Source organism: Vanessa tameamea, chromosome 22, assembly GCF_037043105.1.
Source record: "Vanessa tameamea isolate UH-Manoa-2023 chromosome 22, ilVanTame1 primary haplotype, whole genome shotgun sequence".
NCBI classification, from domain to species: domain Eukaryota; kingdom Metazoa; phylum Arthropoda; class Insecta; order Lepidoptera; family Nymphalidae; genus Vanessa; species Vanessa tameamea.
The window spans coordinates 8,389,079-8,417,044 of NC_087330.1; the positions used below are offsets into that span (position 1 = coordinate 8,389,079).

General features: G+C 34.6%; 1 protein-coding gene across 3 annotated transcripts; it reads left to right on the forward strand.

The window, feature by feature from the left end:
* Positions 1 to 66: 66 nt before the first annotated feature.
* On the forward strand, positions 67 to 27,960 carry LOC113400714 (multidrug resistance protein homolog 49). 3 transcript variants are annotated; one of them, XM_026640363.2, is made up of 24 exons: positions 67 to 273; positions 10,614 to 10,793; positions 13,701 to 13,746; positions 14,766 to 14,959; positions 15,527 to 15,671; positions 16,375 to 16,475; positions 17,034 to 17,205; positions 17,744 to 17,868; positions 18,039 to 18,228; positions 18,814 to 19,035; positions 19,637 to 19,878; positions 20,233 to 20,320; positions 20,542 to 20,750; positions 20,828 to 20,994; positions 21,276 to 21,559; positions 22,100 to 22,251; positions 22,863 to 22,977; positions 24,356 to 24,605; positions 25,147 to 25,342; positions 25,837 to 25,999; positions 26,102 to 26,296; positions 26,647 to 26,856; positions 26,945 to 27,091; positions 27,608 to 27,960. In XM_026640363.2, the coding sequence occupies exons 2-24, from the start codon at positions 10,630 to 10,632 to the stop codon at positions 27,845 to 27,847; spliced, it is 4,017 nt and encodes a 1,338-aa protein (XP_026496148.2). In that variant the 5' UTR covers positions 67 to 273; positions 10,614 to 10,629; the 3' UTR covers positions 27,848 to 27,960. The 3 variants fall into 3 exon arrangements, with proteins under 3 accessions (XP_026496148.2, XP_026496149.2, XP_064074525.1); XM_026640364.2 differs by having other exon boundaries at positions 21,297 to 21,559; XM_064218455.1 differs by lacking the exon at positions 67 to 273 and adding an exon at positions 13,517 to 13,563 and having other exon boundaries at positions 10,710 to 10,793.
* The last annotated feature ends 6 nt before the right edge of the window (positions 27,961 to 27,966 follow it).

The following is a 27,966-nucleotide window of genomic DNA, read 5'->3' on the forward strand; positions in this document are numbered from 1 at the left end:
CAGATATAGATATAATATTTGAAGTCACTTCAGCTATTCCACTAGATAAGTCGCTCTTTTGCCAAAACCACCCAGTATGCTGCCAACATCTGCGCAGGGTTGACGTCCTGTGCCCGTCGCCATATTGCTTCGTTTTTCCCGCGTTTCCATCATTTTCATCCGCTTCAAGTTTAGAAATAATTAGTGTCCTTATGAAGGAAGTAAATTTATATCTTCTTTGGGAGCTGACAAATAATAGGTATTTTCAGGATAACAATTTTTACAGAATACTAGGTAAGTTTTTATTTTAATTTTTTATAATTAATTTAATATAATTCTTAACAATGTATCTTCGAAAACCATTTTTCCTTTTTTTTAGCTGTAGAGAGTTAAACGTACAGCCTTTTCAAACATTTGGCGAAGTTCCAAGAATCAAAATATTTTTCTCACGTACCAAATAACAATTCGACTTTGTTTAGGCGTTTGATAGCATGCAATAATTTGTATAATAGTTACAGTTTGATTACCATAACATTAATTCCATTTGCAGTAGTAAACAAACTTAAATAGCTTTTTATTAAACCTACGTAAACAATATTCAAGTTAGCTATTTTTTATTTTTACGAAAACCAATCAGCTTCTTAATAAAACCTCATTTGTCAAAAACCTTTGTAGCTTTTCATAATGGAAAATATTACTTGCCAAAAAATACCATGAGAAGGTCGTAGGACAACAATTAGTGAACGACTTGGCTAGGATGATAGATACAGTACAAAAACATGAATTGAATTATTTTGATTTAAAATATGTGTGATTGATATGCTTAAATAAAAAAAAAAGCAAATGAATTTGACACGTGTTAACGATAAAATATTATTTTAAACTTAGCTAGCGTTCCTCGTAAATTATATTTTATATTGACTAATAACCACACGATTTCAGGGTTAGTTCTTTAACTTTAATAATAATAAATTTATTTATTTTCACAGATATTACGGTTAATTTTTTTAATGCGTTTTAATAATAAGTACAATTGTATTGCCTGTAATAAGAGTCTCCTTGAAAAATGGGAGTACAATTTTTGCAATGAAAAATACGAAAATACAGTTTTGGATATACACCAGACATGATGCATAATATTCGCAATATTAAATAAATAATATATTAAAAATTAACATGCGTAAAAGATAGTCTTGCTTATTATAATTCAAGAAGTTTTTATTGAAGTTACCAATAAACTTTGAAAATGATGTGCTAAGAGTTCCCTAATATAGTTTAAGGGTTGACGATACTTAATTGGCACAGAAAAAGGACGACGACGCCATCCCGGCGCGTCGCGGCGCCGGCCCGAAGATTACGATTAAATTATTCCATCATTGAAATCATATTTACTGAGATCTGATAATTATTTTGTCTGTATTCATTTTGATTAACAATTCGATGCTTGCTTATAATATCACATCTAAAAAGCTTAGCTAAATAGCTTTTATTTGACTACTATGAAACTAGGCCAAGGTAGGGGGGATCTTGAATTTATGGGGACAGTTGTTATCTTAACTCAATATTTTTTTATTTTCATTTTCTTGTTCACGACTTAAATAACGTCTTCTTAAATTTTGCGGAATGAAAACAATTGTTGTTTAAGTTTATAAATCGTTGTCCAATCATTAGGACGAGTGAGCCAGTGTAACTAAAAGTTGCGTCACATCTTACGTTTCCAGGGTTGGTGTCGCATTGCTGATATGAGGAATGATTCATATTTCTTATAGAGTCTATTAGCAGTGGTGACCAACTTACCATCCGACGGCCAATTAGACCGAAAATGACGCTACGCTAAGAGTCTCAAATGTGCTACATTCGTTACTAGATTTGCTATTCTGGAATCACTTCGTATCTCACTCATAAAGTGGCGGTACCGCACGCTAACAGCTTTTCCCTTGCAATCCCCCGGAGTTTCAAATGTCCATGGGCGGTGGTAGTCACTTTCATACATCAGATGGGCCTTCGACTCGTTTGCCACCCATATCATAAAAAAATAAAAAATAAACATATTCGACAACCGACTTAAGTCCATACGCCATTTTGATGTGTGCGTCTTATAAATTTTATAATGATTGAAGGCAATGTCACATGTTACATTATGACATTCCACACTCTTGCAGAATACCTCTACAGTACCGCACGACGATACGACGCCGGCGACGCATAACTTTGCATTCGTTTTCATAGCGTCTACAACAAATATATTTTCTGACATTCTTGCTTTCAGTTATTTTATAATTATGTTTTTCACATATTATTGTTCTATTTCTTGCAAAATGTTTTTTAAGACTTCAGGAATTGGTGCCGTATGAAATTTTAATCATATCTAACACAACCAATGCTCCACCAACCTTAAGAACTATGATGTTATATGCCTGTGGTTATAGTGGTTCACTCACCCTTTAAACCGACACACAACAATACTGCTTACATCGGAATACAACAATAGTGCTTGGCTGTAGAACATTTGGTACCTATCTAACCATACGACCTTGCACAAGCCCCATCGGTGATATGAGCAATATTCCTTCATTGCCAAAGGGCCGTAATGACCACTATCCGTCAGGTGGCCCATTGGCCAGTCCGCCTAACTATATGCCCTAAAAAATGGTGTATTTGTATGTCTAGACACCATATTGTGATGGAAGCCCAATTTACAACGTTAGCTGGTTGCCATTATGAATAATTTTAAATCCTACTTTTGGAGAACATCTATATTAATAATCTCGTGCAGGTCTACGATAGACCCGATCAAAAGCTATCCACAATTATAGATCGTTAAAAAATAATGATTTTTTAGTCAATAACATATATCCGTAAGATTCGTATAATTGAGATATTTCGACATTAAATCCATGAAATTCAATAACATGACAGTTCAACGGGCGGCCATGTTTAATGCTTACGGGTGCGTTCAGAAAGTGTGTTCCAAATAATAATTTCGTGCAGGAGTACGGTAGTTAATATATTTTTATTTATAATTGTTTAGTTTTATTTATTTTACCAGAGCGGAGCCGGGTTTTCATCTAGTATTTTATAATTTCTTGATTAAATTGTTTTTGAAGTTGAATATTGAACAAATAAATGAACGGTAACTTTTAATGACTGATTAATAATTAACAAATAATAAATTAATAAGTACCAACTAGCAATTTAAAAAATATATTTATCTAAAATAATATATTTATTTATAACGATATATTATTTTATATAATTCAACCCCGTTTAATATATTGGGCGAGTAATAATTGAAAGAATTAACATAATATGAATTAACTTAATAATATATTGAAATGACACGTCGATAAAGTAATCCACAAATTGCCATACCGAGTTAATAAGGCGAGATGGACTTGATTGGAAACGTGAATCGTATTCAAAGAACCTAAGTTCAAATAGAAGAAATCAATTACTTTAGTTGTGCCTTATTCTTGTATTGTGTTTTTTATTAATTTCGTGGGAACAAAAAAATATTACGATGTAATTTACATGAGTCAAATCTTAATAAATTAAAAAATCACATAATTAAAGAATCATCACAGTTGGAGAAACGTGAAGTTCTAAAGCTTCTCTTTGAGAGAAAAGGAGGCTTTTGTGTAATATTGTAGGGTTTCCGATTAGTATATCAAATTTTTAAACGTCAACTATTTTTTGGAACTTATTTACAATTAGTTGTCGCCCGCGGCTTTGCTCGCGTTTTAAATATTCGTCATCAGGCGTTAGGCATAAAAAAGTAACCCATGTCAAAGCTTGCTTCATATCAAATTTCATTAAATTGGGCTCAGGGCATTTAAATATGGCCGTGAATGAGCAACAGACAGACATACAGAAAGACAAACAGAGTTCCTTTCACATTTATAAAAGAAAAGATATCATTGTTTTAAGTAATCGTCACTTTTTTCACACCATTGGTGGGGTTTTGGGCTGTTCTTTCTGGATGGTAACACTTTACCACATCTACCGCCAAACAGCAAAACTTATTATGACTGAGCCAGTGTAATCATAGGTACATGGAATATAACATCTTAGATCCTCTGGTAGAATTAGATTTGAATAGAAATTAATACTATTGCCAGAGCCAGTGTCTATGGGGACCACTTAGCACTAGATAGCTAATTTACATTTTCTGCATCCCTATAACATAACATAAATTATAAATAAAATGAGTCAAATTTATTTATATTCAACTTCGATCATCCTCTTTTGAGAAAATAATAATTGTTTAATCAACGTTCTGATAAATTGAAATCTATTCTTAGTTTAGTTTTATATTATTTTCATCTAGATTTCCATAAAAATGCATGCACACATGCACTTAACGGGGATTAAAAATGAGAAACTTGTATAGAACATTCGAGCGAGCGCTCCGCTAATTCAAGCGACTGTGCCGCCTACAATGCGATCTTAAACACAAAAGCCTATTTATATATACAGGGTTATTGGAAATTCGACGTTAGGAGGTGATAGGGGTGATTATTTGCAATAATTTTAACCCCCATATGCATGATGCAAAAGTGAACCATTTTTAAGTTATCACGTTTTTTAGATTTTTCAAAATAATCAAAAATGCAATTTCAAAAATTTATTTAAAAAAAAGTATCAATTAAAATCAATATTTTTTTCTTCTGATTTATAAAAACGAATAAACACTGGTTATTTGTCAATATTAAAACAATAATTATCGTTCCAATTTTAAAAATGCGAGACGGAAAAAGATATTATTTGTCATATGTCTTACATATTTACATAGGCAAAGGCTATATATAGTACCAGTTTGTCATATTTTTTTTCGTTCTTTAGTAGGTATTGACGAAAGTTTTATCAATATAAAATTTTGAAATAAGAATAAAAATGTTTGAAAGTACTACTTTTTAATTTTCAAAAAAAACGTTGCTGAATTTCATAAGACTATAATCTGTCTGCCTTTGTTGACCGATTATCGAATAAAAAATTTGATGTACTCAACTTTATTCAGAACTCTGTTACGCTATAGAAATTAAAAGGCACCAGTTTTATAAATGCCATGTGTGATGCGTTTAATCGTCTGTCCTTCATTCACGCAACCACCAATCGACTTGATACTTGGCATAAATATATTTCATGTACAGAAGAGAACATACTTTATATTTCATTCCGGTTTTTTTTTTATTTCGTGTTTTTATTGATCAAAGAGTTTCTCTATTAAAAGTATTCAGGAAAAAAAATATCTTGTACATCATTATATTGTTACATCCTTACTATTTTTATATCTAAACTAAAAGATTAAATCTCTCTCATAGTAGGTAAACTGTTTTCAATTAATTTTTAGTTTATGGTGCGACGATTAAATTTATATAATTTCGTTTCGTATTTTTTTTTAAACTAGTTCATTAGAGCAACCACCGTTGCTGTTGAAAAACCAATGACGTCACAGTCCAAAGCCTTACGTAACCACGAACGTCAACGGGCATTACACAACCCCACACCTGACTATAACACGTCACTATAATTTGATAACCGAACATAAGATTCAATTCCGTGTAACTCGATTATAATAATAGCATAGACGCACTGGCAGATGCACTTGGCTTGTCACAATGTCCAACAATAACAAGTCCTATTCAGTTTTAACCGGCCCTTGATCTAAATCAATTTTGTAAACGAAAATAAAACGTCTACCGTCTGGCGATCATGTCTCTATAGTCGATTGTACGATTATTCATTTACATGCCCATTTTTCACTTAAACGATTTTTTCCATTCACTTTGCATTTCCGAGTACGCTTGGAAGATGCTAACCGCTAAGTTTTGCATGAATTATCTTAAAATACGTCTACCTTCGTTCTATTTTTAAATAGACGAATTCGATTATGTTCACAATGTTGCCAGTTGATGTTACATAATCTTTATAAACAAAATGTACTTGACTGATAAAAACTGAACCCGGTAAAAGCAAATACATAACAAAACACTAGACAATCGTCGCTCAAAGTTAATACTTGAATTAACTTTATCTATGTCGGTCAAATATTATGTTCAAGTAATATATATATATATATATATATATATCATATAAGAGCTTTATCTGCATCCTTATTCCTAAAATATATTTAACAGACTCTACGGGGTCACCTCTGTAACCGGACATGCTGAGCCTCCTTCATTCCAATAACGTCTTAAGTCGATGTGCATTATGTAGGATACAGGACACTTAGGATACAATTTCCCGGAGATGTCACCTCGGCTTTCTCAGCTGAGTCTCAATCGATGATGTTGTCAAGGTTAGGACTAAAATCAAAACATATTTCGATATAACGTAGGCTGTAATAATAGAGTTTAATTTAAGTTGAATTTAAGTGACGACGGCGACAAATATATACGACAAGAACGTATAAAATCAGAGTGTCGTAAGTTATCCCGTTAAGTATAAGCTTGTAGTTTCATATTTAAGTGACCTGACGTCGGTCTTAGACAGAGCGTGTTATAAAATATATATTGATGTTCTCTTTGTAACAATTTTTGTTTACCTAATATTTGAAATGTATAAGTCTGTATATATGTAAAGGAATGTAGGATCTTTAATTCGAAATTTTCTAATAAAATCCTTATTACTGTATCTCTGCACAGTAGAGAATATATTATATTAGAGAAGAGTAGTAAAATTGTCTACTTCTAAATCTCATCTCATATGTATGTAATATATATCAATGTATTAGATTCTATATTAAAATTATTCCGCAGATATTTTTAACTTTGCCGAATCATAAATTCAAATATTCAAAAAAAAACATTAATAAATATGACATATATTAATAATTGGCAGGTTGGCTTTCAGGCAGGATTTATTATATATAATTGTATTGAACTAACATAATGTATTTCAAATATTGTAAAATAGAATGTTATAAACCTACTGTGTTTCTTGTCGGTTTTTTTTTCGGTAGAATCTGCTATCCCGTATTGGTGGTAGCTTTATTTTTAATATATCTCTGTAAAATGACGATCCAAAAGTGCTTGTAAAAGTCTACTTGAAAAAAATATATCCTCAGGACTCAAACCATATTCATACCGAATTTTATCTAAATTGGTTCAGCAGTTTAACCTTGAAAGGTTACAGACAGAATTACTTTCGCATTTATAATATTAGTACAGGTAATGCAATAATAAAATAATAATTTACTTTAATAATATTGAACTCATCAACATTACACCGCTGCGCAATAGACTACGGAAACATATTGAACTGCTATAAAACTATTAAGCATTTTAACGTAAATTTATAACTTAGCAACTAGTAGCTAAAAACTAAGAAATAACACCACACAACAGAGCAATCTTTTAAAACCATTCCTACAAAGTTCCAGCTATTTTCAAATTTTATTTTTGAAGTGGTAAAGTGAATTAACTGTTCGATGCCATGTCTGAAGATAATTAACTCTATCTCTTTGGTTAAAATGTTGGTTTCCCGTGACGCCTGAACGCATGACCTTAGTTTTATTTTGCCAATTAACATTTTTACGACATCTATACTTATTTTATTTTATTTTCGGTAGGAGAACCAACAGAAAGATACAATAACACATTAAAAATAATATTACATTACAAAATTATCTTGGCAGATGGTCTACTATTGACAGGTAGTCTCACTGTGCATTATCACATCACACAATATGTATTAAAAATATAAATTAAGCATAATCAATGATTATAGATGAGAATTATAATATATCTTTTTAACTAATAATTAATAAAACCATTAAGATGTAGAATAAAATTAGAAATGAGCGCAAATAAAATTCTTTATTTTTCGATTGAACTGAGGGCGGCTGTAATGACAAATATTTTACTTGATTACTAATGGTGATGTATAACAATGTTACCATAGATATGATGGATATTTTTCCTAATTCCGTTCTATATAATGTGGTATAAAAGACGTCAGTCGTATTCATGTGAATTATTAATATTCCAAATGCGAAAAATACTCTGGCTTTATTTTTACTTTCACGGCTTTTTTTTTATTTGGTAGTTTGGAAGGAAGCTGTTTAAATAGGCTACATTTTTGTTCTCAAAACAACTTTTTTATACTTGAAAAATAGTTAACTATATACAAGTATTCATTAAAATTAAAGAGCCTTATAGAGTCAAACATGTTTCCTTATTAAATTGGTCTGTACTTAAAAACAGAGTGCAATAGACGTAAGATGTTTTGTTAATATTTAATCTGTGCTTTGGTAAGACAATTACTTATCCTTATAATACAACAAATTAGTTTTTTAAATACATTTGTTAAGATAAATAAATGACAAAACCTTCGGTTCCAACTTTACTAATAATAACTTCACAAATACATTATTAAAATATCTAAAATAAATACAATTCATAATGAGATAAATAATTTGATTTTATATAATAAACATAGTATTATTATAGTACGAGTATTTAATTTCAGTAGTTACCAAACTTGTCAGTTTTGTTGTTTTGCGCTTTTTTTCTCGCTGGAACCTACAATCCGCACCGATGGTAAAATATAATAAAATTTTATCTTTTAAATACAACGACTCAAAATTGTTCGTGGAATTCTACTTGAATAAAATATTCTTATTTTGAATAAAAGTAAAATTAAACGCTATAGTCTATATAATATTGTAATGAAAACTTTGAGAATTACTGTTTTGATAAAGATCAAAAGTTACAATAATAAAATGATCGTACTAAAATGTACTCAAATACACGACTCTTTATTTTATCCAGTCGGCTGAGAATGGTAAAATCGTTGTATGGCCGCCGAGCGTGAGGCGTCGCGCCGCAATGCAGTACTACGTCGACTACTCTATCAATCGATCTTTGCAACCCATTTTAACGAATTAATCCATTCATAGATAATTATTGAATAAGTTTTTTTGAATTTCGAATTAGCGCAGGACGTAGAAAGATAAATCTTTCGTTAATTTTTTTATTTAATAATGTTAGTTTTTTTTTTTAAGAACGGTCTTGAGCCTTTCTGCCTCGTGTAGAGAAGGTTTCGTACTATTGGGTTTTCCATGAAAACTTACAGACATATTTTCATTTAACTTCATGTAATCAATCAATGTATAAAATCATGTACTCAGTGATTATTAATTTTTCAAATTTTGAACATCTGTACGTTTTTAAGAAATGTTTGAATTTCGTTTATTATTCGTAATACATATCCTACTAATATTATAAACGCCAAAATTTGAGGATTTGGATTCCTTATTATAAAAAGTAATTAGAAGATTACAGGTTCAATTATATGCAAGTTCATTAAAAAAATTCAGATGTATGGTATAATAACTGTTTATATTATATAAATATTCAGTTTCTTCTAAATCATACATACATAGAAACGTATAAAAAAAGATATATTTATTTAAATAAGAGTTATTACCAGTCCTTAACTATATAAGAATATAAATTAAATGTAATTGCTATATAAATCATGACCGCGTGGAATGGTGGCAAGAATACTACCAGCGTTTCCTCTGGGCGAAAAATAAACCTCCTGTCACCAGTGGAGGAAATAGGGCGAGGTATTATACTCTTTGCACTACTACTCCAAGGTCCAAGTGTTTTAACAGCAAATGGAACAAAAACATAATTTGGAATAAGACACGATTAATAATAAGAAGTTCCTATCATAATATACAAAAAAGTACACGTCATACTGAGATTTGACAATTTAAATCAAAGTGAAACTGTAAGAAATCATATCGTCTACGCATTATTATAAGTAAATTTGTGGCTTATAAAATATGTATATGCACGTGTCCAAACACAATCTAATATGATTAATATAAAACACGTGCCTTTAAAAACACGTGCTTATGATGAATCTGATGACATTATTGATCGTAAGTAATTTGTTATCTTACTCTTACGATTCATATGTGTAGTCTTATAGATGAAACTATAAAGAAGAAAGAAAGAAATGTTTATTTTGGACAAGGCACAAATATAAAAGTATAAAATTAAAAAAAAAAAAAAAATTAAAAGTAAAGAATCCCGACAAATAAAACAACAAGTCAAGTTTAAAATTTACTTTAAGTAAGTTATTGATACAAAAAAAAGTGTTATATTGTAAAATAATAATTAGGTGCCTAAACTCCACGACTGGCATGGGGCTTACAGACCTCTGAATCCGACGCTGTGTAATATAATTATGATGTAATAATACTTTTGACATTGTTCTACAAAGCAGATTCGTTAATGTAAAATAATATCTGCAAATTGAAACGAATGCGATCATGGTGAATTTTTATTTCAAAATAAAATATTAACGATATCCTACTACTGAATACCAGCATAATCTTTAGGACCATTTACTTCCAGCTTACGTAGTTCAATGAAATTGCAGGCATTTCCTGCGATGCATTTGAAAAAATGAGGCCTACACTTAATTCAATAAACCTCATTTCCCTAAATTACCAATTTGGCCATTGAGCCTTTCTTCCTTTCCGGCTGTTTACTTTTAATACATTTGTTGAAAAATCATCACAAAAGACTATATCTTAGATCCTATCATTGATGTCATATTGATGGAGTGAGAAATAGTTTATATTTTACAGTGATCTGATTTTGATTATCTTACAGAACGGTTAACCCGAGAATGAAACGCAATGAGTCGTCTAGAAGCGTCACGTCAAAGTATTCGGGTCGCCGAGGCTCGCAGCGGCCGGCGCTGACCCTCAGCTTCCGCCAGAATTCGCTCACCATCAGCTCGCTTGCTCAACAGTCTGCATTTCTAACGGAAAGAGCGTTTAAGGAAGAAGGGTAAGCTTTATTTATTAAATTAAATGCGTGTCAATTTTATTATTATAAAATATATTTTATGAATATAAGTTATTAATTACGTACCTACCTTTTTTTTCGAATTTACTTTAAAGTTTTAAGTCTCGCTTTTGATAGACACTACCGAAGACGATTTCTTGTTCTTGTGATAATTTGAAATATAAATATTTGCCTGCACAGTTACTTCTCTTCGATTGTCTTATCATGTATCTATATTATAAAGTCATTGTGCAAACAGACAAACGAACTGTTATATTTACTGAGTCTGGAAAGTTAGAATTTAGTATAGTACGACACAACTTAGCTGTAGCATCGATAAAATTCGTAAAACCGATCACATTCGAATTAAGTGCGCTATTATGTAAAAATATTTTATACGCAAACGTAATAATTTGTAATGTCATATCACTAAATAAATTCGTCAAATGTCGATCGTTTTTTTTTTTTTTTTGTGTCTTTGTTTTTTGTCGTACTATATATAGGTTTATTTTACAACGTAACCCTTTACTATGAAAGTATTTTTTGGAGATTTAAACTTAAGGGGAGAAATGGAAGAGGTAAATTTATATGATTTTTTTTTCGCTTTGTTACGTAATATTTTATCTCTTCTAATATTATACATGTTGTTGAAAGATTATTGGGTGGTTCTCCTCCTCCAAAGCAGCACTAAAGCAATCGATCGACGTTATTGTGGATATATAGGCCTGAGATTTAAACAGCCAACCAATTTTTATATCGGAAATATGGAAATGCTGGTTTCCGTAACTTTAAATTTTACTAGTGATGTAATTCTACAAATATTTCGTTTTCCATTTCGACTTAAGAAACTTGTAAGTTTCGGCTAAGGAAGTAAACCATCAAATAACATTATTTTGAATGAAAAAAATGTCTCTAGTAAATATTTTCTCTTAACATCGATCAAAGAAACTTGGCATTCGTTCAACGGTTCGAATTGATTATGCTTGTGACTTGTAACAAGGATACGATAAAACTAGTTTTATATATGAAGCAATTTATAATAATTTACTCTTATATAAATGTTATAATATACTAGTGAAACCTGCGGCATTACCCGCATTATAAAACTTTACCAATAGCACACAAATCGTCACACCCCATTTTACTCCCTCGAGGGGTAAATAAAAAGAAGTAACCCTTTAATTTCCTTTTCCGGGACTTAATGCTATATCTATACCAAATTTCATCTAAATCGGTTCAGTGGTTTGAACGTGAAGAGGTAACAGACAGAGTTACCTTCGCATTTATAATATTAGTTCAGGTAAACATGTTTCGTTTTTGTAAGGAGCATGACCAATCCTACTAATGTTGGAAATGTCTTATTTTGTGAGCATGGACGGATGCATTTTTGCTACCGTTTCACGCACAACTAATGAAAGAAATAGCTGATACTATGACGCTATGGAATTATCTCCGTATTTATGATGATGATGAGATAATATAAATACATAAATTTGGCAGTACAATAAAAGCTATATATGTAAGTTGGTCGACTTGAATCTATACGGATTCCTCGGATGTTAAAATACTGTTATGTAAAATAATTAATACATAATCGTAACCGATGATGTCATCCTGAACGATTCCATCTTGGGCGGCCAATCTCAAGGGAGACCAGCCAACTACATGGGACATATTATAGACCACAGGTGTGTGCGTTAACACAGATACGCTCTCTATTCCCTCACTCTGGGACGACAAGTCAAACTTGCAGACTCCGGGCTGTCATTGAGTTATTTTTGACAGAAAAACCCAATAACGGTTTTTTATCGGCCTGATCTAGGGTTAATACTCAGATGCTCGGCGTATTTGGCCTTATGTCTAACCACTAACCAGCGAAGCAGTTCATAATAATTATAATCGAGACTACAGTCTGTATGATAAATGAGTAACTACTGAGTTTCTTGTCGGTTCTTCTCGGTAGAATCTACATTCCGAACCGGTGGTAGCTTCACTTTGAATAGTTTGTTAAATGACAATTCAAAATTGTTTGTAAAATTGCCTACTTGAATAAAGTATATTTTGATTTGAACAGACACAAAATACATCTCAATTCGATTAGACTAAAATTAACGTTGTTTGGAATAATTACCCTTCTTATAGTAAGAACAAACTCGAAGCTGATCGCAAATATGTTAAAAAATGACACGCGACATAAATTTTGACATTTAAATGATACGATGTCAATCGGTTTATAACATTTTTGAAATTAGTTCTTAGAAAATAATTGCTAATCTTGGTCTAATTTATTTATTAGGATTACCAGCAGCATGTTTAAAATAATTATTAAATAGTATTTTACTCATAAATCAACATACATAAATTTAACTAAAATAAAAACCAACTTGCATTGAAATATAAACGAATCTAATTTGAATTTACGATTTTAATCCGTTATATAAGATCTCATAATATTCGAATAGGTACTTAATTAATACTTGTATCTTTTTTTTAATTGTTTGGTGAAGGAAAACATAATCTTATAAATAATGTATCATAATAATCTAACAATATAAAATCAGCTTTAATAATGTATTATATTTAGTTTAAAATATTATATAGTATTTAAATTTCATTATAAGAATTAATAATATGTTATTTTTGATATATGAATTAAAAAAAAATAAAAATAACCAATGATTTTTATTTGATTTAAAATTAATGTTATATTATCGTGATCTGTTTAGCAGCGCAAGGATAAAAATATAGCCTTGGAAATGGCATCTTCTAAACGGTATGAATCCGAACAAAGTCGCGCTTTTCACATAGCTCATGATTCATGACACATGGAATTAGATTTCACTAGAATATCCATTCAACTTTGCTTAATATAGAAATAACATTTTATGAATAAAACAATTTTATTTGCAGAGCGGATCCTAATAGTCAAACAGACGCAGTTTCTTGGTTTAGTCTAGTAAGTATAAATAATTGATTAAATTAAAGTTAAATTTAGGGCGTTAGGGCATTGTCAATTACGCTACATGGGTATTCTTATAATAATCAATGATAAAGACAAGTTTATAGAGTAGGTGTGAAAATCTATTTATAACTATTCAGTATATAATAGTGAAGAGTTTTCTTGTTTGAAAGTGCCTCAGGATCTACTGATTGAAAAATATATTTTCGCGTTTGATAGCCCATTTATTAAGAAAGGTTATCAACCTTTCTTGGTGGTATGGCTTTGTACAAGCCCGTCTGGTTACCATCCACTAATCGACAGCTGAACAGCAATATTTCAAATTAGATTATATTTGTTAAGTTTATTTAATAAAAAAATAATTAATTTCACCCAGACGCTCCTTCGTGGATGATTAGATCTATATATGAAGAGATTTGCGATTTGATATAAAATATATATTTATTATTTAAATTACTCAATTTTACCTTATTTCTATTTAATAGTAGTGTAAAGTAATAATCGTAATAGTATAGGAACAAGTTAATGTCATTTTTTAATAAACATCCGACTCACGTAAGTTCTATCTATAAGTTCATGCACCAGAAACCTTCGCACAGGTATGAATAACAATTGTGCGAATAATACGACACAGACTAAAAACATTCATTTTAATGGTGATCGTTCAAACAGTATCCGAATTCATAGAAGAATAGAAGATATACAAAAGATATATTTGTATTTACAAGAAAACTTAAAAGTGGCAAAATCATGACCAAAGGAAATAAAATAAGATTTAAGATATTGTCGTTAATCAAGTTTGCTTTAGAGTATATTCAACCACTTACTCAATTTTTCTAATCCCACTGCTAGAAAAAGGACCCCTATCCTGCGCATATACAACTACTACGCAAATACAAGGTTTTAGAGCTTTAGCTTATAGCAATACGACAAAATATTGGTAGATAAATATTTATTGAACATAGAAGTCATTTTGTAAAATATTGAAAATAATACGTAATTTAATGTTAATATAGTTCAGATTTGCTAAGCCATGGGAGTTCGTTCTGCTATTCCTGGGTGTGATATTCGCCTCGCTGAACGGTCTTTTCGTGCCCGTCGGTGTCATCATATACGGCGAATTCACATCGCTACTTATAGATCGAACCGTTATGAATGGGACTTCAACGCCAACGCTCACTATTGCCTGGTTTGGCGGAGGCAGGATACTGTGAGTATGAGGATCTTTAATCAAATCATTTATTTAATAAAAGTTACATGTAAACCTCTACTGGTATAAAGAATCCCCAAAATATATTTTAAAATTTCCTTTTGAATAGAGAAACTTTGTTTTATTATATTCAATATCCTAAAGCAATTTAGTCGTACAAATTTTAGTATTTATGTTTTTTTTATTATTTAGGATTGAGGGCCTGTTGACCTAGTGTTACAGGATCTATCTTTTTTAGACACGCGTTTTTGTATCCGCAGATATATTACCGTACCTAGTACCTTGTACCCAATGGAGGAATAAATTCATCCATTTTTTTATGATATAAGTAGGCGGACTAGCAAACGGGCCATCTGATGGTAAGTAGTCACCGCCATTTTACACCGCCGTCTTACAGGGCCAATATCTAGGGAGGTGGCGTCTTACCTCAGATGGCCTACTTGCCAGTCCGCTTACAATTTTTTTAAACTATTAATTTAAGTATGTAGTTGTCATTTTATACTACTTAGTTATAAAAAATATGTAACTATTACTATACAATATATTTATACACTTTCAACAACTCAGTACAAACGCAAGCCGAGAAGAGAATCGTCAAGCCCTGATCGAAGACTCGCAGGCGTTTGGCATCGGTTGCACGGTGTTCTCCGTGCTGCAGTTCCTTGTGGGGGTCATCAGTGTCGATCTTTTTAATTATGCCGCACTTAGACAGGTATTTTTATTAAATTACATTATTATTACATAGATTATAAAGTTAGATAATGCGCTTAAATTACATTTATATCACCATAAATGACTTTTGGCTAGAGATAGATACGGCTGATTTTTAACCGACTCTATGCGGCTACAAATTGTACCTTTAATAGCCAGGTGTGGAGCAGATTTAACGGAAACCCTGACCGACACGAGCCGCTCCCCGTAAACATAAAGTAACACGCCAATCGAGGCTATGAAAATAATTGTGTTGTTTATTTCTGAATTAATTTTACCATGACAAATAATAAATAGGGTAGTTGGCGTGTTGCATAGAATAACTTAATTAAACTTTTTGTTTAAAATTAAATTTAGTAAATGATTCCATTCCAATTTCTGGTGGGCCTCCTCTCCTTTTAAGGTGATGGCTTGGAGCTTATTACACTTATACGATCCTATGCGTGTTTGTGGATTCGTATGACTGCTTTTTATTCGACACATTAGACACATTTCCCATGATGTTTTCTACGTCGAACACGTAAAGATTTATAGAAACTAATTAAGCACGTATAAAATAGTGGTGTTTAACTGGGATGAAACTCTCAATCCGTTGTTACGAACGTGATCTCGAATAGTCGAACGTGTGATAAAGTGTTAATCGTCTGATTAGGGAAAAGTTTAATGGTTGTTAGGCTATTAATGTCATTTTAATATTATTACAGATCGACAGAGTAAAAGAAAAGTTTTTACAAGCCGTACTGCGTCAAGATATCACGTGGTATGACCTGAACACTTCGATGAACTTCGCAACTAAAGTTTCAGAGTAAGCTCCCAGTTTGTGACGGTAACTTTTGTACCTACATATTAAGATACACTCACAGATATAATATAATATCATAAGGGAACGTAAAATGATTACAAAACATCATTTAAAGATACGTAGTTTTGGCAGAATGGAATAGAATCGCTATAATCCATCTCGTGGGGGGTCGTAAGAATTGACAATGAATTTTGGTATATTGTTAAATATATATGTACAGGTCAATTCTATAGACGATTTAAAACGTCAAATCCAGAGGCGTATTTTGAAGATTGCTAGCCCCATACAAAAAATAACAAAAAACTGTGAATAATAAAAGTATATCAATAATTATTTCTAATCATTTATATTATTAATATGTACATATATTATTTTAAAACACGAAAGGGCACGAGAGTGCACAAAGCCTACTTTTTTTTTAAATATTTGCTTGAGTTTTTTGCTATTTATTTTCAATCCGACATGTTTCTCACCAAAACGTCGATGGATTTTTGATAATCAATAAGCAATTAATGCTTCCATGATGAATAAAGATTTTGAATATAACGTGTTGTTTTTCAGTGACGTGGAAAAATATCGCGAAGGGATCGGTGAGAAGATACCGATGCTGATCTATCTCGTGATGTCGTTTGTTACCGCGGTCATCATATCGTGCGTCTACGGCTGGGAGCTGACGCTAGTCATTCTCTCCTGTGCGCCGATCATTATCGCCACTACGGCTATTGTGGCTAAGGTATACTCACGCTGTGCTGAAAGTTGATTTAAAATAAAACAACTTTCAGTTTAAATTTTTTTTTTTTTTTATGGCATTGTTTGGCGGACTAGCTTATGGGCCACCTGATGGTAAGTGGTCACCACCGCCCATAGACTACGCTGTAAGAAATATTAACCATTCCTTACATCACCTATGCGCCACCAACCTTGGGAACTAAGATGTTATGTCCCTTGTGCCTGTGATTACACTGGCTCACTCACCCTTCTAACCGGAACACAACAATACAGTGTACTGTTATTTGGCGGTAGAATATCTGATGAGTGGGTGGTACCTACCCAGACGGGCTTGCACAAAGCCCTACCACCAAGCATTTGTTCATAGATGTTTTTTTTTAAAATCTTACTAATACATAATTACTCGTTACCTTCGAAAAATAGTAAAAACGCATATACTTGAAATTCATATTCATATAATCCCTTTGTAATACTAGAAAATTTTTACGGCTAATTTATTTTCTCTTGGACAAAGGTTAATATTTATGACATAAAACCATCAGGTTCAATCGTCGTTGACGTCACAAGAGCTGAAGGCGTACAGCGTCGCCGGCGTCATCGCGGAGGAAGTTCTCTCTTCCATCCGAACCGTGGTCGCGTTTGGGGGGGAAGAAAAAGAGATCGATAGGTTCGAAATTTGATTATTCGCAAGCGTTATTATTATTATTTCTTTATATATAATAAGGGTATATAATATAATACATATCACCACACTAGTCACTGTAATTTGATATGACTTCTTATAATTCATTCAAACATTCCAATAATCCAATAATAATAACTTATCCCATTTTACAGATATCAAAATCGTCTTGATCCAGCGAAAAAAACTGGTGTAAAAAAGGGGGTGTATTCGGGTATAGGTAGTGGTTTCATGTGGCTTATTATCTATGCTACATACGCGTTGGCCTTTTGGTACGGTGTGGGTTTGATCTTGGATAGCCGACACGAAGAAGAACCGGTGTACACTCCAGCTGTTCTGATGATTGTAAGTAGGCTATTTATTTTAAAAATATACATTTAAATGCAAAACATAATTCATTTAATCATTTCGTCGTCAGCATAATTTTCTCAATCAGCTGAGTCCGTGCAAGATACGGTATTACATCATACTAAACTAAAGGCATCATAATATTAAATGTCCCTATTAATATATAATTGGTAATATGATGGCTAATAATATTAGGTATTCCAACTTCTCCCATTTATTTTAACCATTACAACTTCATTTTCTGGTCTGTATCCCAATTTATAGTCTGATATTAATTATTATCAAGACGGCCCAAAGGTTAGAAAACGTAAATATTAACGAAACTTGCTGATTTAATTCCGGAGAAGCATCACTGAATTTTTATGTGCTTTTTGATCTTATAATTCATCTCGTGAACGGCGGTGAAGGAATACTCCTTAAGGAAACTAATTCTCATTAAAATAACTTCAAAATATTCTTCAATAAAGTTATTTCAATTATAACACCAACACAAAATCCTCCTGTCTGACGCTTCTCTTTGGGAATGTTTCGGGAATAAGTTTTGAAAGAGGGTTCGTACAGCCTTCTAAATGTGTTCACCAGATCTTCTTCAGCGTCCTCCAAGGAGCGCAGAACGTCGGCCTGACGGCGCCGCACCTCGAGGCGATCGCCGGCGCGCGCGCGTCTGCGGGGGCGATCTTCTCTGTACTCGATAGGAAACCAACTATAGACAGCTTGTCGACCGAAGGCAGTAAGCCTGTTCTGGAAGGAGACATGGAGCTGAAGAACGTGTATTTTAGATACCCAGCTCGACCTGACGTTCAGGTAATCGGTTACTTGCTAGTTATACGGGAGAATTAAATATATTAACACCAAAACAGTATATCTTACAATATTTGTTTCTTAATAAAATAAAATTCGAGAGTAATTAATATCTAATGAATGTATAAGCTACTTGATCATATATAATATGTATATCTAGAGTATTTTTTCAGTTATTAAAAGATGGAGGAGTTCGTAAATTAAGTTAACACGATTACAACAACTAATCACCAATGCTTGTCTCTTGTTGCGAAGTTTAAGCCCTTACATACTTTTTACATTCATTATGGTAACTCTGTGCTGTCTTTTCTGAGTGAGCTCTCTCCCAGATGTTGTATTACTGTTATCAGATATTAACTATGTTCCGGTTTAAGCGTCGCGTGAGTCTGTTTAAAGACATGTTACTCATAACATCCTAAATACAGTGTTGACAGCGTACTGACGGTGTAGGGACGGTAGTTAGGTTTATTGAAGTATTATGATTCTATAGGCTTATAACATTCCAACAGCTGGACCATTTTCTTTTATACGTTCCTAAAATAAAGTAACAAAAACCATGCGAACGTTTAATCCAAATTAAATAATAAATGAATTTTTAAAATAGGTCCTAAACGGACTCAGTCTGAAGATAAATCGTAACGAGACCATAGCACTCGTCGGTGCGAGTGGCAGCGGCAAGTCCACAGTACTACAGCTCTTGCAAAGGATGTACGATCCAGACTTGGGATCCGTGACCGCATCGGACAATGACCTCAGAGATATCAACGTGCGACACTACCGGGGTCACATCGCAGTCGTTGGCCAGGAACCTGTTCTTTTCGCTGGGTCTATTAAGGAGAATATACGGTGAGTTGTATTCACATGTGATATTCCAAAAACTCAATTTAATAATCCTTGGTCGGATATGATGATCCCCGTGGTCGAGTAGTGTCTACACCGGTTTTCATGGGTACGTCACTCCGAGGTCCCGGATTCGATTCCCGGTAGAGTCGATGTAGAAAAAGTTCATTAGTTTTCTATGTTGTCTTGGGTCTGGGTGTTTGTGGTACCGTCGTTACTTCTGATTTTCCATAACACAAGTGCTTTAGCTACTTACATTGGGATCAGTGTAATGTAGGTGATGTTGTCCAATATTTATTTATTATATTTATTGATTATTTATTTATTTATAAGTTATTATTTATATTCTTTTTTTATTAGTATGAGCAATCCTACCTGCACGGACGAAGAAATCGTTATAGCATCAAAGCAAGCGTACTGTCATGCCTTCATCAGACATTTACCTAATGTAAGTTTGTATATGATCATTGATCGTGTAAATAAAACATTTTTTTTATTTTAACAAATTTTCGATACTCAGAACAATTAAGATTCACAAGATAAACTACATCATTGAATGCTACATATATCTTTTAGTCGTATTTTACCAGGAACCTCATTAACCCGTTTATATCATATTTAAAAACCAGACTACGAGATTATCTGAATATCAAAAAATAACATTAACAGGGATATGATACCATGATTGGTGAAAGAGGCGCCCAACTATCTGGTGGACAGAAACAGCGAATCGCAATAGCTAGAGCGTTGGTCCGGAAACCGAAAATTCTCATCCTCGACGAGGCCACTTCAGCTCTTGACTCGCAGAGTGAGGCAAAGGTTCAGCGAGCTTTAGATGCAGCTGCGTATGGAAGAACCACCATCATGGTTAGCCACAGGTAATTCATAGAACTTTACCAATTTGATTATGCGAGTTGAAATACGCAAATCTTATGACTAAAATCTCATCTTAAAGATTAGCAACGGTGCTTAATGCGAATCGGATCGTTTTCATCGAAAAGGGTGAAGTGGTAGAAGAAGGTACTCATGAAGAACTTTTAAGTCTAAGAGGTCGATACTATCAACTGGTACTGGAGAACGAGCCAAGCATCGCACCTGATGGACACACGGGTGCCCCGAAAAGTAAGTACGAATATAATAATAATTTCAACGCTCAGGAACTGCACATTGTATTTAATATTTATTGCATCAACCCTTACATTCCAAACAGCTAAAGTGTTCCTACTAACCAGTAGAAAAACTGCTTACAAAATATTGTTTAGTTCTCCAGTGTAGTATCGACATGCATACATTTCGGTCACGCACTTTCATCAGCAATCGACATGACGATAATTATGGCACGATTCTTTTTCAGATAGGCTTTCCAACGTAGAACTAACATTCTAACTGTTAAAAATCCACAGCTAACTTTGATCCAACCACAGATGCCAAAATGAGAAGATCGAAACTTCAAAAGATGGTTTCCCTCGATTCGATGAAGAGTAATTCTATGGAGGAAGAGGATTCAGGTTCTGAGGACAGCGTAGTTCTCGACGAAAAGGAGGAAAAAGAATTCGAGCCGACAACATGGCAAATCTTGAAATTATGTGAACCGGAAAAACATCTAATGGCCATAGGAATTATAGCGGCTATCGCTGTGGGATCCTCATTTCCGTGTTTTGCTATACTCTTCGGTGAAACATATGGCGTAAGTAATTTAATCATATGTTTGTTTTATTTAAAATTTGAGCAAAGAAAGCCCGATCTAAAGTCACTCAGGATTATTCCCAAAGTGTATTCGAAGATGTCAATAAAAAAACGGCTACATAGGGTAGCCGTTTTTTTCACTAAAGTAACTAAACATTTTTTTATGATTTAGTTAGACGGATGGGCCTGATGGTAAATGGTAATCCTAACCCATAGATATTGGCGCTGTAAGAAATTGTAACAATTCCTTACATTACAATAAAACCAACCTTGGGAACTAAGATGTTATGTCCCTTGTACTTGTAGTTACACTAACTCACTTACCTTTTATACCGGAACACAAAAATACTAAGTACTGGTGGTGATAGAATATCTGATGAGCAGATGGTACCCATAAAACCCTACCACCAAGCAATGAGCCCTAGACTCTGGCTAAGCTTCTTCTTTAAAAAACTGTATTAAAATCTATTAAAAATAATTGAACGCTATATAATAAAACTCATGATAGCATGTTTTGGTCTAAAGTATTTTTCTGTTACAGTTATTAGAAAGTAAGGATGAAGACTATGTTCGTGGTGGTACCAACATCATTGCTATACTTTTCTTACTAGTAGGAATGTACACTGGCATCGGTATTTTCTTCCAAATCTTTGTTTTCAACATCACAGGCGTGAGGCTCACGGCTAGACTGAGGTAACTTTTGTACTCTATTAAAAACACACACGAAATAATTAATATCGACAAAAAATCGATAAAGCCGACAATTTTAAGCTGATCATCACCAGTTTCAACAGCTGAATTGATTTATACAATACTCCAAATAATAATGTCCAATTAGTATGCTAATTGTCAATTGCAGCCATTAAATGAGGCTCCAATAGAAGAATAAGAAATTCTTTATTGTTACTGTATAAATATTTAAATGAAAAAAATATAAAATTAACGAACATAGAAAATAATCCGCAAAGGAAAGTGATGAATAAGGATCACCAAAGCTTTCGTTTGATGTATAAACTATCAGTCCACATACAACCACTGGTAACATCTATTATGATCGTGACCAAACAGAAAATAAACAATACAAGCCATGTAAGCTATAGCCACAGCCATCAAGAAAACGTACATCTTGGCGACATTAATTTACTTTTAAATTAATTATTAATTATATTACTATTAACTTTTAAATTAACGTGATATTTTAAATATTTTCTTTTAAATTCTTTCATTACCTATGCTTACCGTTGCAATATTATCCTGATTTATGTTTGATGAGAATTATTGGCTATCAATACATTTATATATAGGGTAGCTGCATTTCGAGCGATGCTGCAACAGGAGATTGGTTGGTTCGACAACCCTCAGAACGGCGTCGGAGCGCTCTGTGCGAGGCTCGCTTCTGACGCTGCAGCGGTCCAAGGTGTATGTATTAGCCACACAAATAACATTCTATCTTATCAGTACAATAACTTACTTTGTAACAACGTCGAAACGTTCGAAAGAATTGTGAACCAATTTTGCGCTTAATAATGATATGGTGTATGATCTAAATCAGTGATTTACAAAGTATCTGGAACACAAAATGCAAGATACTTTCAAATTAAGTATTTCAGATACCAGCTACAAAATACTTTCAAGATTTGTATCTGAAATACTAGATACAAAATAGGTATGTTCCAAATAATTTTTAAAGATAAAATACTTTTGTATTAAAATAATATTTGAATGTACTTAAATTTCTTTGAGTCATTATCTGTGACTGTTCCTACAATAATTGATACTGTAATGGTCTGAATGTATATCAGCTATAATCTCTGCAACTTTATCATACGTGTGAGCCACTTTGAATCTTCTTCAAGTTTTAGCAGCACTTTTACCCTCGAAGTTGTCATTTTCTATAGAGTGGACCCCTAAATAACTTCTTTTAGAAGTAGGCCAAATATCACCTGTACTGCACGCAAACTCAACAGTATTCAACTCAATCTTAACTTTTTTCAAATATTCTTTGTACTCGTCGCTAATTTTGGTTTTAGCTGCACGACGGCACAAAACTTTTGGGGGTTTTGTTGGTCACCTGCAATCTAGCTCTAAAAGACTTTGACTCCACTTTTGATACTGGTGACACAATTAACTAGTCCAAATTAACAGTTCTTGAACCACTTGCAACATTTGAGTAGACCACATTAATTTTTTGATAAATGTCACCACACCATAGAATCTTGTCTCATTTTTTTGTCAATTAATGCATTGATAATTTTGTAACATATTTTATCAGAAAATGTATCTATAAAATACTAAGATACAAAAAATATATTTAAATATAAAATTCAAGATGAATTTTAAAAAAGTATTTTAGATACAAGATGGAAATACGTATTTTGTATGTTTATATGTCACGTCTCTGATCAAAATAGATTAATATTCTAAATATTGATATTTGAATGCTTTTATATTGACTACATTTAGGCCACTGTTTCGTCAGTTGTGACGTAAATCTTATCGAATGTTTTCAGATATTGAACAATATTTTCCTACCCTTTAAAAAACACTATATCAGGTTGGAAACATCGTTGAAAGAGTCCTTACAAGTTAGAATATGAATGTGTGTAAATTATATTTAAATTTTGTCTTTATAAATGTTAACCTAGAAACACCATCAGACTAAGGATGATTTGAATCTTAAACGTCTAATCTATGAATAAGTTAAAGTCACGAAGCAGCTAGACTTATGATTTTTAGTCGGAAGCACAAATTCGTCGAAAATATAAAACATTCGTAAAACGCTTATTCTTAATCACAGGCCACTGGTACCCGAATTGGTGCGCTCATGCAAGCATCAGCCACCATCCTCATCGGTATTATGGTGTCCATGTACTACACATGGCGCATGACGCTAGTGTCCTTGATATCAGTGCCGATGGTCATAATTGCGGTCGTGTTGGAAGGCCGAGTGCTGGCCGAGGGCATCGCAACAATACGAGAAGCATCAAACAAAGCGACGACAATAGCGACGGAGGCTATCACCAATATTAGGACAGTGTCTGCGTTTTGTAAGTAATTTTAATAAATTAAATTATGCTACTCGTATATATCTGATATATCTATATTAATCCTAGAGTCTTGTGTTCTTTTCCACTCAAACAAGCAAGCAAGGGGAACAGACAAAGAAATTTATTTTAAGAAATACGATTAAATACTACTAATGCTTTCTTAGATATTGTAAAAAAAATTTTTTGAATTTGATTTAATTTTGTTTTCTTCTAGGTTCTAACCTAAATCTGTAATGTCGATTATATGTTGTTATAATGATTGTCCAATCTTCTTATTGCCACTACGATTATGGCCGTTATCGAATCAAATAATTACACGATAATACCCTCGAAGTCGAACAGAAAAAAATGAAAACTATCGTGACACATCTGCGCGATCGTCTAGGCTCTATCACCGAATAAAAATCTCGCTTTCTTTCCCTTTTCCGTCACAGAGCAAAATTTTAATTTTTAACTGCTAGTCTGGCAGTAGACATATAAGGCAACGGCTTGTACGGGAAAGGGAAGGCCGGCGCTAAGAGCTGCCCGGTGCGCGGCGCAGGCGGCGAGGAGAGCGCGCTGGCGCGGTACCGCGCGGCGGGCGGGGGCGCGCGGCGGGCGGCGCGCGGCAGCCTGCGCTGGCGCGGCGCCGTGTTCGCCTTCGGGCAGACGGCGCCCGTGGCGGGCTACGCGCTGTCGCTGTGGTACGGCGGCGTGCTGGTGGCCGACCAGCAGGTGCCCTACAAGGACGTCATCAAGTGAGTGCCTCTGGGGAGAGCTCGATTATTTCATTTCCAAAGATACTACTGCTAATGGTGTGGCCGGTCTCTATCCTGCTATTATTTCTCTGTTACATGATACAATACACTTAGCGACCTAAACTCATGCCTTATTCGTTCACTCCATTCGGAACTGTCGAATATCTCAGCCGAACTATTAGGAAGTAAATTTAATAAATACGATGTTTTCGACGGCTCGTGATCTCTTTTAATATTGTGGACTGTAGTCTGAAATCGAAAGTACACCCGAAGTGCTCTCGGCTCTTATACATGTTACTCTGTTAAATAATGTTTAGTCGATAATACATTCTCTTTATGATTCCTATAATGGTAATTAACCTTTAAGTGATTATGATGTCTTGGCTCTTCGTAGTCATGGAACTAGATCTTGTCTATCTACGTATTAATGAATCCTCGCAAGTCGCTAATATAGTTTCTGAACAGAGAGATGTATTTATACGTACGGTACCCAGAGTGTCAGAAGCGCTGATATTCGGCGCGTGGATGATGGGGCAGGCGCTGGCCTTCGCGCCGAACTTCGGCGCCGCCGTGCTGGCGGCCGGGCGCGTCATGACGCTGCTCGCGCGCCGCCCGCTCGTGGAGAGCACGCACGCGCCCTCCGTGCCCGACGCCTACGTGAGTGCACTCGCGCGCTGCTCGAGACCGTTCGTCTCGAAAATCATTAATTACCTACATTTGGCTTTGACTTTTGACCGTAGATCGTTTCCCAATTTTTAGGTAGCAGATGGTAAAATCCATTACAAGAACATAAATTTCCGCTACCCGACGCGGCGCGAGGTGCAAGTCCTGCGCGGCCTCTCCCTGCTCATTCCGTGCGGGAAGCGCGTGGCGCTCGTCGGCCCCAGCGGCTGCGGGAAGTCTACCCTCATACAGCTCCTGCAAAGGTTATACGACCCGGACGACGGTCATGTGGTACGTTTTGTAGCGCTGAAGCCACCTTACAACAATTTCTAGTTTGAGATAGATTCAGTTTCAAAATTATATTTGAACCAGAAAAAAAAATATTCCGTAACTCTCCCAAATAAACTTTTGAAAGGTGAATAAAATAAAACTAAGAACACGGCACTGCAGCGTATATCGCTGGAATATCACTGAGAATAATCAGAGACCTTAAGAAATTATTCCAACAGAGGTTAGGGACATCCCTCGTGCAGTGTCCCTAACGTTACATTGGCTCAGTCACCATTTCAAACTAAACATAACTAAGTAAAGTACTAAGCTATTTGTGTAATATACATACTTAAGCAAGAGTACCATTTCAGTATTTAGACGACCACAGTATCGTCGGCGACATGCGGCTGTCGACCCTCCGTCGCAACCTCAGCATCGTGTCGCAGGAGCCGGTGCTGTTCGACCGCACCATCGCCGAGAACATCGCCTACGGAGACAACACCAGGAACGTTCCGATAGAGGAGATCGTCATCGCCGCCAAGGCCGCCAACGTGCACTCGTTCATCGCCGCCTTGCCCGATGTGAGAAACGAACCAGCGAGTCGTCGCACTCGACTCCGCTAGCGAGCGCCCCACGACCCCCACGAGTAACGCCACCGCTCGCCGGCAGGGCTACGCGACGCGCATCGGGCAGCGCGCGTCGCAGCTGTCGGGCGGGCAGAAGCAGCGCGTCGCCATCGCGCGCGCGCTCGTGCGCGACCCGCGCGTGCTGCTGCTGGACGAGGCCACCTCCGCGCTCGACACGCACAGCGAGCGGGTAACGCGCGCGCACGCACGCACGCACGCACGCACGCACGCACGCACGCACGCACACACGCACACACGTCACCACTAACGCTACTACGCTCTCGGTCGCCGCATCCACATATATTGCTACGATTGCGTGACACTTGCGTTCATCATAGCCTTAGATAAAAGATACAAAATGATCAGCTTAAGCTTTTTGTAATTAACTGTATGCAGTAAATGCCCAACGATGGAGATAGACTACAATGTTCCAATGGTTTCCGGTTACATGCATACGTACATTATAATATCTCCATATACCGCTGAGCGATAAAGCACATGAGAAGTCAAAGGTTGAAACCAAGATTTTGGTTAAATTACACTAAGCTGTGTCATCTCCTTTACTTATATCAGAACTTTTGACTTTTACGATGTTATTTTAATTTATTCCAAGTGCCTTATTTTGCGTAATTATACTGACAATCAAATTCCTCATCCCGAATTTATTGTTCTAGCTAATGAAACTTTATTATTGTTTCCTTTGAAGGTGGTCCAAGAAGCCTTGGACAGAGCGAGTGAAGGCAGGACATGCCTCATTATCGCCCATCGGCTCGCAACCATACAGAACGCAGACGTCATCTGCGTCATAGACCAGGGAGTGGTCGCGGAAATGGGCACCCACAAGGAACTTATCGCTCTGAAGAAAATCTATGCAAGATTATACGAGTTACAATGCGGCTTCGTTGAGGAGAGTGAGGAAAATTTGGAAAACGAAGAAAATTCTTAAGCTTATACACCAAATGAACTCCTTAATGCCGACTTAAACTATAACAAAAGATAAACATCGCTGCGGACTAATTGTCAAACAAATCGACCATTGTCATTCAAACTGAAACTTCTGAACTG